Here is a 12,261-nt window from a genome sequence, read left to right on the forward strand (position 1 = left end):
GGAAAGCTCTCTGGGTCTAGGGGGTTGTCATAGAAGCCTAATGGGCCAGAATAATCCTTCTGAGGTTCCAAGATCTGAGGCAGGTCATGAGAATTTATCACTATTATTACATTTATTATTTTTAATTATCAGGCATTCCAACAGGTCATGCTCTAACCATTTTTGAATGGTGTCCAGAGACTGCAGGAGAAGAGATTCTTTGCCATCATTTGACTTCATTAATCCTCCACATTGCTCTATTTCTTTTCTTTTTTTGATTTCTATTTTTAAGACATTCTTTGTGTTTATGTAAGTATATATGCATGCATGTATTTCTGAACCAATAAGATTGTAAGGGGAAATGGCAAGAGGCCTAACCAGGAAAGGGTGATTCAAATTTAAATTCTTCCATTTGCCATACTACTGTGTGATCTTGGGCAAGTTATTTCACTTCTCTGTGCTTTCTGTTTCCTCATCTGTCAAATGAACATAATAAAAGTAGCTACTTCTTACTTACATTGTTAGGATTAAATGAGATAATGTCTATAAAATGCTTAATAGCAAAATATGGCACAGAAGAGGGAATAAATTAATGTTAATTGTTATTGTGATCATTACTGTGTTATTACCAAATGATCACTCCTGAACCCCGATCGTCTTATTTCTCGTTTAGGTTATTAGGTTGAACACCTTTAAGACCCTAAATAGCAAAATAACTTTCTTAATAAGCTAGTTCTCAAAATAAATGTTCCCAGAATATTGCCATTTGTAAAGTTTTTGCCCATTTGTGTCTGTGCTCTTACATACCCAGCCTGGGTTTCCCAGTCTTTTATGTAAAAGTAAAATATACCAGGTTATAAAATATAATTAATAAATACATTTAAAGGATGTCTGAATTATAAATGAGCTCTGACCATAGTTTGCCCCAAGCTATGCTACTGAATGTCCTGATAGGATGGGAAGATAACCTCTTTGCAACAGTTTATACAGTCCTTTCAAATCATCATGTCATTTGCTCTTCGTAGCAACCTGAGAAGTCAGTAGTCAGTATCTTTACCATACCTGCTTTATAGATGGGAAGCGCAGAGCACTTATGTAATTGGACCATGGACCTAGAACCAGTAATTTTGTCCCTTGATCCTTGAACCTAGGTCCTCAAAGGCCAAATGGAGAGCTTTTTCTTCTGCAGCATAGGGCTCCCTTGTGAGTTCCTATCAGGAGGGGCCTGACCATACTCATCACAGTGCCATCAGCACCCTTTCTCCAACAGCTACATGTTGCCCCTTCTTCCCAGGATACCACCGTCCCCTCACAATTACAAAATGAATGGCATCCCTACCTCCCTAAAGAGAAGGACAGACCTAACAACTTTTTGTTAGAGAAAGAACATGAATCGAGCTCCTTTACCAATCCTGTCTTGTCTCTGCCACCTATTGCACTTTCCATATGAACTGGAGCCACTTCAGTTAATTCTCAGTACTCTTCTCCTTTTCCATGCAGTGCTTTGCAGAAGATTAGAGGTCTCTGTTAATGTTGTTGTAGCCCCATAACTAAAGCTTTGATTAGGGAAAGTCAGCCCCTGATAGAAATATTGGCCTCAGGATCAGACAGAGCTGTCTTCAGATTCTGGATGTGGAGTAATTGGAACCCTTGTGCACTGCTGGTGGGAATGTAAAATGGTAGAACTACTATGGAAGACAGCGTGATGGTTCCTCAAAAAATCAAAAATAGAATTTACCATATGATCCAGCAATTTCTTTTCTGGACGTATACGCAAATGAATTGAAAGCAGAGTCCCAAAGAGATATTTGTATACCTGTGTTCATAGCAACCTATTCACAGTAGCCAGAAGGTGGAAGCAACCTGAATTTCTGTTGATGTATAAATGGATAAACAAAATGAGGTATGAACATATAATGGAATATTATTCAGCCTTAAAAAGGAAGGAAATTCTGGCCATGCCACAACATGGGTGAACCTTGAAGGCATTATGACAAGTGAAATAAGCCATCACAAAAAGATAAATACTGGATGATTCCACTTACATTAAGTACCTAGAGTAGTCATAGAGCTAGATCACGAGGTCAGAAGATCGAGACCATCCTGGCTAACACGGTGAAACCCCGTCTCTACTAAAAATACAAAAAATTAGCTGGGCGAAGTGGCAGGCGCCTGTAGTCCCAGCTACTTGGAAGGCTGAGGCAGGAGAATGGCGTGAACCCCGGGGGGCGGAGCCTGCAGTGCCGAGATCGCGCCACTGCACTCCAACCTGGGCAACAGCGAGACTTCGTCTCAAAAAAAAAAAAAAAAATAGAAAATAGAATGGTAGTTGTCGAGGGCTGAGGGAAAGGGGAAATAGGAAGTTGTTTAATGGGTGCAGAGTTTCAGTTTTGCAAGATAAAAAGAGTTCTGGAGACAGTGGTGATGGTTGCCCAACAGTATCCGTGTCCTTAACACCACTGACTTGTACACTTAACAGTGGCTAAGGTGGTAAATTTTATGTTACGTGTATTTTACCACAATTTTAGAAATCAGGAAAAGAATTCCTCTCTGGCAGAGTTTAGCTGTGTGATCTGGCATAAATTATTTACCTCTTAGAGCCACAGTTTCCTCATCTGTATCTCACTGGGTTACCGAGAAAACTGAATCTGATAGTGTGTATAAAGTGCTTAGCGTGAAAGCACAGAGCAAATAACCCACAATGTTACTCTCTCTTCCCTCTTTCTGGATTGGTCTCTTCAGACCACTTTCATCCTGGGCCCTGGGAGCACTAAAGGGCTGCCTGGCTGTGAGCCACCACTATGCAACTTACCTACCACATGAGGAGAAGCCGTGCAAAGTCAGCACATATTGAAGTGTTTGCCCTCAACAAAGTGAATTTTTTTGTTATTGTTTTGTTGGTTTGTTTTTTAGAGACAGAATCTTGCTCACTGCCCAGGCTGGAGTGCAGTGGCACAATTATAGCTCATTGCAGCCTCGACCTCCTGGGCTCAAGCAATCTTCCTGCCTCCATCTCCCAAGTTGCTGGAACTACAGGCGTGTGCTATCATGCCTAGCTAATTTTTTTTATTTTTTAATTTTTTGTAGAGACAGGATCTCACTGTGTTGCCCAGGCTGGTCTCGAACCCCTGGCCTCAAGCAATCCTCCCACCCCAACCTCCCAAAGTGCTGGGATTACAGGTGTGAGTCACCACACCTGGCAAGGAAAGTGAAGTTTGAAAGTTTATATCAATCTCAAGAATTTGGGGAAGATGATAAAATCTAATGGAATTTAATTACAAAATAAATTCTCATTTAAATTAAGGAACCTATTTTAGTCTCATGCTTACTTACATAAATAAACCTGCATTATGAAGTGATTATAAAAGTTCGTTCTATGAAGACTTATTAAACACTTCCTGTGTGCTAGGCACTGTTCTAGGAGGTGGAGATTCAGAAGTGAATGAAACAGAGTCTAGTAGACATAAGTACTATGCTGATGCTTGAGACACATTTCTTACTTTGCCCCACAAACAAAGAGGTAGGGATTTCTACCTGGGTGGAGTTGGGAAGCCAGGTCTGCCATTTGTCACAGTACTGCTCTCACCTTACTAAGTGGCCTATGCATGCTTCTGCCAGAATGTATGAAGCCCCTTGGCCACAAAGCTAAGTAGTTTGCTTAAAGAAGCCTCACCTTTGCTGGTCAGTTGCTTACCTATGTTCTCCTTCCTCCATCTCACAGTGGACTGCATGGACCCCACATGTTCAGGCCGGGGTGTCTGCGTGAGAGGTGAATGCCACTGCTCTGTGGGATGGGGAGGCACCAATTGCGAGACCCCCAGGGCCACATGCTTAGACCAGTGTTCAGGCCACGGAACCTTCCTCCCGGACACCGGGCTTTGCAGCTGTGACCCAAGCTGGACTGGACACGACTGTTCTATCGGTAAATGCAGGGGGAGGAAGGGTGGGTGGAGGAGGAGTGGGGGTGGGGAGGAATGAGGGGTGGGGTGTGGAGGGTGGGGAGAAGAAGCATGGGTAGAGGGAGGGGATTTCCACTGTGACGTGGTCACCATTCAGTCCTGATCAGGGACATAACTGTTCCCAATCACGTAGCAATGCATTCCCCGTGCCTCTGAGTGCTTTTCTTCTTTCTCTGAACTCTAGCCTTCAGCACCTCTACTCTTAGACAAAGAGAGGATTCAAAAATTATATCCTTACATCATTCCTTCCATAGTAGTGGCCCTGAGATTCAAAACTACCCCTTAACAATGGAGCTTACGATTATAGATGTGTTTCACTGAAATCTCATCTCATGTTAAGACATTATCCCTGGAGGCAAGGCCATAGGGAAAGTGTTCCTAGGTAAGCTCTGTAGGGGTGGGCCTTAAGGATGCATGTCCCAGCCATCAGACCCTTCGGTTTCACCCATTTCTCAGAATGAAGTCCAAACTCAGTGTAGGGTTTAGGGTTCTTTGGGATCTGGCCCCCACCTGCCCTTCTAGCCAAATGCTCTGTTAGTCACTAAGCTCCATGAGGGTAGCAAACACGTCTTGTTCACTTCTGCAGCCCCAGGACTCAGCATGGCCTGACCCACAGCACCTGCTCAATAAATAGTGATAAATGAATGCATGAACACATGATTGAATGTGTTCTTGATTGTGGCATTTGGTTCATCACAGGGTTTGTACATATAAGGTACAAAGGATAATTATGTTGGCACGCTTCTGTTTGAAAACACTATGATTTACAGGTCCTTTCAAAGTGAAGACTAAATGGGAACATACGTGAGTCACCTAGCACAGTATTGGTGTATAGCGGGTTATGGTCGCATCTAATCTCTCATTTAATCTGCACAAAAACCCTACAAGAAAGGTGTCAGTTATCCATGTTTTACCAATTTACATAATACATTAACCAGCGAATACTTACTGAGCCCCTACAGTATACCAGGCACTCTTCTAATCAGAGAGGATGGAGGCCAAAGAGTCCCTGCCTTCATAGAGTGTGCATTCTGGGAAAGGGGAGGGGAACAACAACAACAAAATGGAGATAAGTGAACTGATAAAGAAGCTAAGACTTGGAAAAATTTTAAGTGATCCTGCCCAGGGACAAAAAGCTAAAAAGTGATGGCATCTCCAGCTATGCTTTTTTACTCAAAATCATTTTCCTCGGCACTCCATGCTGTTTAAACAAAGTGAGGCTCAGATTAGCTCGTTATGTTGTGTATTAACTGTTCTGGTTGTGACCAAGAAAGATGGTTGAGACCTTTGGCAAAAATGAGATCCATGCAGCATTCATGCCTTTGGGATACTTTGAATTACCTTTCCCTGTTGAATAGAGAATTGATGTTCAATACACAGTCTAAATTGGACTTTTATCCTTGTTTGCAAATCTCATGTAAAGACATGATTGTAAGCACAGATGTGCAGGGTCTTAGAAATAATTCTTTTTATATAGCTCTGTTTATAGCGATATAATAAATGGCCGTCTTAAAGCTACGCTGGCTTGCATTGTTCGTTATGTGGCCACAAAGCTAATTTATGATAGGTATATAACTGCGTCTTGCACTGTTAATCCCTGATGAAACCCCACAGCCTCTGAGGAGGTAGGTATAACTTTGGATGAGATTACTAAGTACTCTTTAGTTAGCTCGGTAAACGGAAACAACCAAACTATTAGAAGGGACTTTGAATAGAATTATGAGATCTCCCTTTCCTCAGTCCTGGCTATACCACTCCCCGTAACTGGTATCAAACACGTATGTGTCCTCATGTGCAAAGGCAAGAGAGAACCATGTGATGAGGAAAGTCCCTGAGTCAGACAGACCTGGGTTCAAATCTTTTTTTGGGGGATTTCAAATCTTGGCCCTGCTACTTACTAATTATAATTTGGGGCAAGTTACTTTACCCTTTGAAGCTATAAAATGGAGATAATGATAGTACCTACCTTCTGGAGTTACAGTGAGAATTATTTAAGAAAATGAAAGGCTGGGCACGGTGGCTCACGCCTGTAATCCCAGCACTTTGGGAGGCCGAGGCGGGTAGATCATGACGTCAGGAATTCAAGACCAGCCTGGCCAAGATGGTGAAACCCCGTCTCCACTAAAACTACAAAAATTAGCCAGGCGCGATGACAAGCATCTGTAATCCCAGCTACTCAGGAGGCTGAGGCAGAGGATCGCCTGAACCGGGATGCCAGAGGTTGCAGTGAGCTGAGATCATGCCACTGCACTCCAGCCTGGGCAACAGAGTGAGACTCCATCTCAAAAAAAAAAAAGAAAGAAAAGAAAAAAAGATTTGGCCCATTATATGAGCTCAATACTTGTTAGCTATTGTTATGATGATGATTAAAACACACATTGGTAGAGCACTTGATATTAACAAAGACATTTGATTATAAGATGTAAGATGAAATCCCTTTCAGAAATATAGATTCTAATTTTTAAATCTCTAGCCTATAAATGACTAGAAGGGTCTCATGATTGCCACAAGGCCAGGAATATAAAAGGCAGCTTTAAAAGTATTGTAATAGGAAAAACAATTGGTGTTTATTGAGTGTCCCATAGCATACAAAGATGTTTCACATAGCAACACACACCCTGTGCAGCAGCAGCCCTGTGAGGTTGGGATGACAAGGTACGGTATTGCCCCTGTTCCTATGATGAGGCTAGAGGAGTGGCCGTGACTTGCACGAGCCATGCTGGTGAGGGAGGAAGCTGGGAGTCAAGGCCTGGCCCCGCGCTGGGGTAGCGTGCTTCCCAGCACTCCCCACAGGCCGCATTCTTCCTCAGCTGTCACTTCGCCTCTGGAAGCTGGTTTGAAGGAGAATGAGGGCATTTCAACTGTTCTCTCTCCTCAGCCCCTGCTGTGCAGGAACTGCTGGCCTGGGTTCCACCCTGCTTCTGCCACATGCTAACCGTGTGACCTTGGCAAGAAAGTTCACTTTTCTTGACTTCAGTTTCCTTATCTGAAAAATGGAGATAGTAATAGTACTTGCCTCATGGGGTTATGTAATCATTAAAGTACATCGTTTTGATATGCACCTAGAACAGTGTCTGTCATAGAATAAGCACTTAATGTCTTTCTACCACCTCCCTTCCAGGGGTACTTTCACTGAATGAAAGCTGTTTTAAAACTATTGAGTTTTTGCAGTGAAGCTAAGCAAGGAATGCCTCGTTGCCTGGATCCACTAGTGCCAAGAAACTATCTTTCTGTTTAGGGAGTTAGCTACAGGGCAGCAGAACAGGCACTGGGCTTTTTGGGGGAAGAGTTGCTCCCCACTCATTGAATGGCCTCAGCATGTGGCTTAACCCTCTAACCCTTAATTTTCCCTTAGGTAAAATTACTTTATGGAATCATTGTGAGAATTAGGTGAGGAAATATGGGCAAAGTGGTTCTTGTAGTATCTGGCACAGCTCACACCCTGGACAAGCGGTAGCTCTAGTCATCTTGCTTATGCCGCTTGCTGCCTGGCATGGCGGAGCTGGCACAGACACGGCCCAGTCCCTCCCATCAGGAGCTGCAAGCCAAAGGACAAATCCCAAATGATCCTTGTACCATCAGCATTGGTCCTGGGTTCTTGGGTTGGTAGAGATGGGCCCCTGCTGCCTGCTGCCTCCTAGGAGGGAACACTGTCTATTCCCTGAGATGAGTGTCTTGCTGTTTAGCACCAAGAACAAGATTTAATGAAAGCAGCTTAAATCAACATGCCCTGCACTCAACAACCAGCCCTGTATTGAAATGTGAGCTGACAAGTTCCCCAGCACTTTGGTTAGGTTTGTAGAAACAGTGAAGTCAGATTTTATACAAGTGTTTGCCCAGTTCCCTGGCTTCCTGGCAACTTGGCTTCCAGTCTCATCTCAGAAATTCCTCTCTCAATCCAGCCTCATGCATGTGGTCTTCCTTCCTGATAAACCACACGACATAACTGTTGGAACAGATTCTTATGGCCTAGAAGAGCACAGGACATAGGCCCCGGTGGAACTTCACTTCCTGAGTCACTTGGGAGGATGATACTGATCATGGTGGAGGTAGTGATGGTGGGGGAGGTGGCTACTGCTGTTACTGTTAAACAGACAGAAAAGAGTTGGAGGGGTGGAATGACTGGCCCTAAGTGACTCAGCTTACCAGTGGCAGTTTGAATTAAATCCAGGCCCTTTGTTCCCAAGTCCTCAGCTCTTGCCTCATGCCCCCTTGCTATCCAAAGAGGTGTTCATGTTGCCAGTCTTCTCTTTCTTTCTGACAAGCCACAGGGTAGAGTAACAAAGAGCCATCCATTTCTTAGTATTTAGCAGGTACCAGGCACTGAACTAAGTCCTTTACAACCTTATCTTAGCTAAGGCTCATAAGAACCCTGGGAAGGAAAATTACCAGTATTACCATTTCCAGATGAGGAAACTGAAGCTCAGAAAGATTAAATTACATACTGGCATCCCTTTCTCCCCCAACCCTCACCTGATTCATAAGTGGCGGAGTCCAGATTCAAACCAGATCTGGCTCCAAGGTCTCTCCTAAACACTATGTTATATTGACCAATGTGTTCTAATCAATCAATCTCTCTCTCTCTCTCTCTCTCTCTCTCTCTCTCTCTCTCTCCCTCCAAACTGTGAACTCTGTGAGGTCAGGGACTATAAGTATCCCTAGCATAGGGCCAAACATGCATTAGGTTCTCGGTGATTATTGCATGAATGACTTAACCAGTGAATAGTCAAAGAAAGAAAAAGAGCCCACTGGGAACACAGGGAAGAGAGGGGCTGCAGCCGAAAGCTCTGTCCAGGAAGATCCCAGCACACTACCCGACAGCGAACCTAATCCCTTCTCTCAGGACTCCACCTCCTCCCCACCTCCTCACAAACCCCTTCCCTCCCACTCCCCACACAGTGTGCTGGGCTAACACCAAATCTCTGTGCTCCTTGTCTGTCACTTCCCAGACCTAGATCATGTTTGTTTCATGAGCAGTGCCAGCCAGCCAGGAGCCCTCCTGGACAAGAGCTGGCATCATTTCACCTCCTTCAAGCCATCTTCCCCAGGGAGCAGGCCTGCTGGGCTGGATGCCTCATCAACTTTTGCATAAAGTGGGTACACTCAGCAGCACTGCTGAGCAGAACAACTCCTCCCATCTCCCCTTCCTTGTGCTTTCATTGGCTTTTCACCCTCTTGCCTCAGAGCTGTCTCAGAAAAGGGAAAGAATTTAATCTCTTTGAGATGGTCCTTAGAATTGGAAAGGCTCACCTTTCTTTCAGAGCTTAATGGCTTCTAAAGATTTTAGCCTCTGTGGCATTTTCCGTGGCACCCTTTCAAAAGCCATCCCTTAGACTCATCATTTGTCCCTGTTGGTTCTCCCTCAGGTCTTCCTTCCCCACCCTCACCCCCATAGCCTCTCTCCTCAGCCTCATAAATTTATTCCTCATTTCCACTGCTATATGAGCTCTCTCCGGTCTTGTCTCCCATAAATGACTTTTATTTGAGAGGGCCCTCTCACTATATTTTATTCCTTAGGGCTGCTGGCTCACAGAAGCAGTACATGGCAGAGATTTTGCCTGTAAAATGCTCATGCTGCAGGTTTATGATTCTTATCATTTGATTGCAATTGAGTTTCATGGAGTAACAGGTGGAGATGTTTTAGAGCTTCAGTGGCACAGGTTTGGAGGTAACATGTGCAGTCAGCAAGAATTGCATGAAATTTGGAGTAGGACCAGGCTAGATTTTCAAGACTCAGCTTAAGCATAGACTATGGCTAATGACACCTGCCTTGCAGGGTTGTTTTCCAAATCAGATTTAACATGTATATGGTGGCTGCATTCAGTAAGCAGTCAATAAATGAAGTAGTTTGATATAGTTTTAGAATGCATGATTAGATTTAAATTATCCAAACAGTCCTTAGACTCTAACAAATGTAATTCTTAGGACAGTTTATACAGTGAAGGTTTGGAGGCAGAAGGCCTGGACCTGAATCTGTGTAACCTTAAACAACTCACTTGCTCTCTCCGAGGCGCAGTTTCCTTGCAGTTTCTGAATCTCTCTACCATCCGCTTTCCCCAGTCCCCAACACTGGTCATTGACTCTAGATGAAGAGTCATTATCTAATCATTATCTAGATGAAGAGTCAGATAAAAGCTGACACATTAACCCCAAACAACTAGGTCAGCGGCCCACAGCACAAGGGAGTTAGGGTCAGCCTCCTCTCAGCATCATGAGCTTCCTGAGGTCCATTCCAGAGAAGAGCACAACCTCCTCAGAGAGAGCACCCCACAATAGCTCCAGACCTGCTCCCATGCCGACACATTCACTGCATTCATTCACTGAATCTTTCTGGCCTCTCCTGTGTGCTGGGCATTCACTGTTTTAGGCACCAAGGATCAGACAGCCCCACAGCCTGGTCAGGAAATGAGACGCCTGATTATTCAGCATGGACAGAGCTCTGATTGATGTGTGTACAGTAGGGTTTGGGAGCACAAAAGCAGAAGGAGTGAACTTGGCCAGTAGTGGGATGGGAGAGGAACCGGAGAAGGTTGTCACCAGCCAGAGATCTGTGAGCCAGACCCTGAAAGGGGACTGAAGGGAGGCCCCCTGGTGGCCAAGGAGGAGAGGGCAGTGCAGGCCAAGGGAACAGCGTGTGCACAAGTAGAGAGCGTGCATGGTCGGCTGGACAGTTGCGCCTCAGCCCTGCTGGAGATAGGAGCTGCAGGGGTGGGTGGCAGGAAAGAAGGCCAGAGATAGGCAGGATCCAAACCTCAGAGCCCGCTGAATGCCGTGCCGAAAATCTTGGCTTAAAACAATTGTCAATGAACATTGAAGGTTTCCCTTTCAGACTCCACATCAGGTCTCTTTCTTTGGCTCTCTCAACTCAATCTGGCCTAGGTTCTACCTTAACATAGTGGGACCCTCTAGAATTCACACTCAGATCCTCTAAGCTTTCAGTTTATTCTCTATTAATCTCCTCCCCTACCCAAAGGGAAAGAGAATCACAAAGCATAAATAATAACAATAACGACTAGATGGATATGGCGCTGAAAAGCCCTGTTATCAAATTAAGTCACAATTGACGGCAAAATAAACCCAATACTTTAACAAAAATAAGCTTAAAGTAGCAACTGGGTTAAAATAATTAAAGCTCTAAACATAGCAGTTGCATTAGAGCTAAATTCAATTTTATTTACGAGGCAAAATATAATTACATTTAAATTTGAGGGAACAGAATTTAATTCTTATTAATGACAGAAAGACTGAGTGAGATGCTTTAATGCCAGAGAAATTGTCTTATGTTCATGGATGGGAGAGAAAATTAGATTCAGCATTGAGCATTCTCCCCTGTTACAAGTCTCATTTGTGTAGCTAGAATTGTTCCTTCTCTGAGAAGCATTAGCTTCTCAGCCCAGAAAGCACAGCACCGACATCCAATTAAACATCAAAAGGAAACAATCAAGCTAGGCCATTTCTGTATAGGCATGTTATAGGAGGGGAAACTCAAGGTTAGAATTTCTCTGGAGGAATAATATCCATTGAGACTTGACATTTCCTGTACCCCTTCCCAACAGCAAGTGATAGCCTAAAATCAAAGTTCAGAATAATAAATATCCAGGAGATTGGCAGTGGCATAGAGAGGAAGGGAAGTGTCAGAGGGAGGCACGGAAGAACCTACCAGTTGCCTAGGAGGTAGTGTGGAGGTTTAGACACAATGAGATGGTCAGTTCCTAACATTTAATCAAAGACTGGAAAATTGGGCCCAGACAAGCATGCTGCTAAATACTGCCAGAGTTAAAGGTTGATAAACCAAGAGCTGGCAGATCTGTAATTTAGTAGAATTTCCCCTGACAGCCCTGGAACGTTTTCTATCAGAATTGGATCTCTTCAGTATGCAAATATAAGCCCTCCTGAAATTGGGCTTCAGAATGAAGTTTCTATTTGGATGCCCAAGCTGATATCTTGTACAAAATCTCTAGTTGTCTTCCTGAATCAAACTGCTGTTATTATAACTTGTAATCTAAAAAAAAAAAAAAAAACCTGTTCTTTCAATGGAAATTTTATATTTTACAGAGCTCCTTCATGTATGTGCTTCATGATTTATTCAAACAGCAAATACATTAACCTTTGACATTGCAGATGGTGTTACTCCCAGGAAACCAGGGTCCAGAGAACTTGGGTGACTTGCTCAAAGACACTCTGAGAAAACAATGATTCACTTCCAGGCTTCTCTGGCTTCAGAGCCCATGTTTATCCCCTGCACAACTCTGCCATTGGCTATTACCAAGGTTTATGCTGAAACTGCCAGTAAATCAGGTATCAGGTTTTGGATAGCACTTCA

General features: G+C 43.8%; 1 protein-coding gene across 1 annotated transcript in view; it reads left to right on the forward strand.

The window, feature by feature from the left end:
* TENM4 (teneurin transmembrane protein 4) overlaps nt 1–12,261 on the forward strand; it is a 416,745-nt gene that overhangs the window by 268,775 nt on the left and 135,709 nt on the right. Inside the window, exon 12 of the mRNA XM_030828936.1 lies at nt 3,701–3,901. Coding sequence (XP_030684796.1) covers nt 3,701–3,901 — 201 coding nt within the window. The remainder of the gene's footprint in view (nt 1–3,700; nt 3,902–12,261) is intronic.

Source organism: Nomascus leucogenys, chromosome 15, assembly GCF_006542625.1.
Source record: "Nomascus leucogenys isolate Asia chromosome 15, Asia_NLE_v1, whole genome shotgun sequence".
Lineage (NCBI taxonomy): Eukaryota > Metazoa > Chordata > Mammalia > Primates > Hylobatidae > Nomascus > Nomascus leucogenys.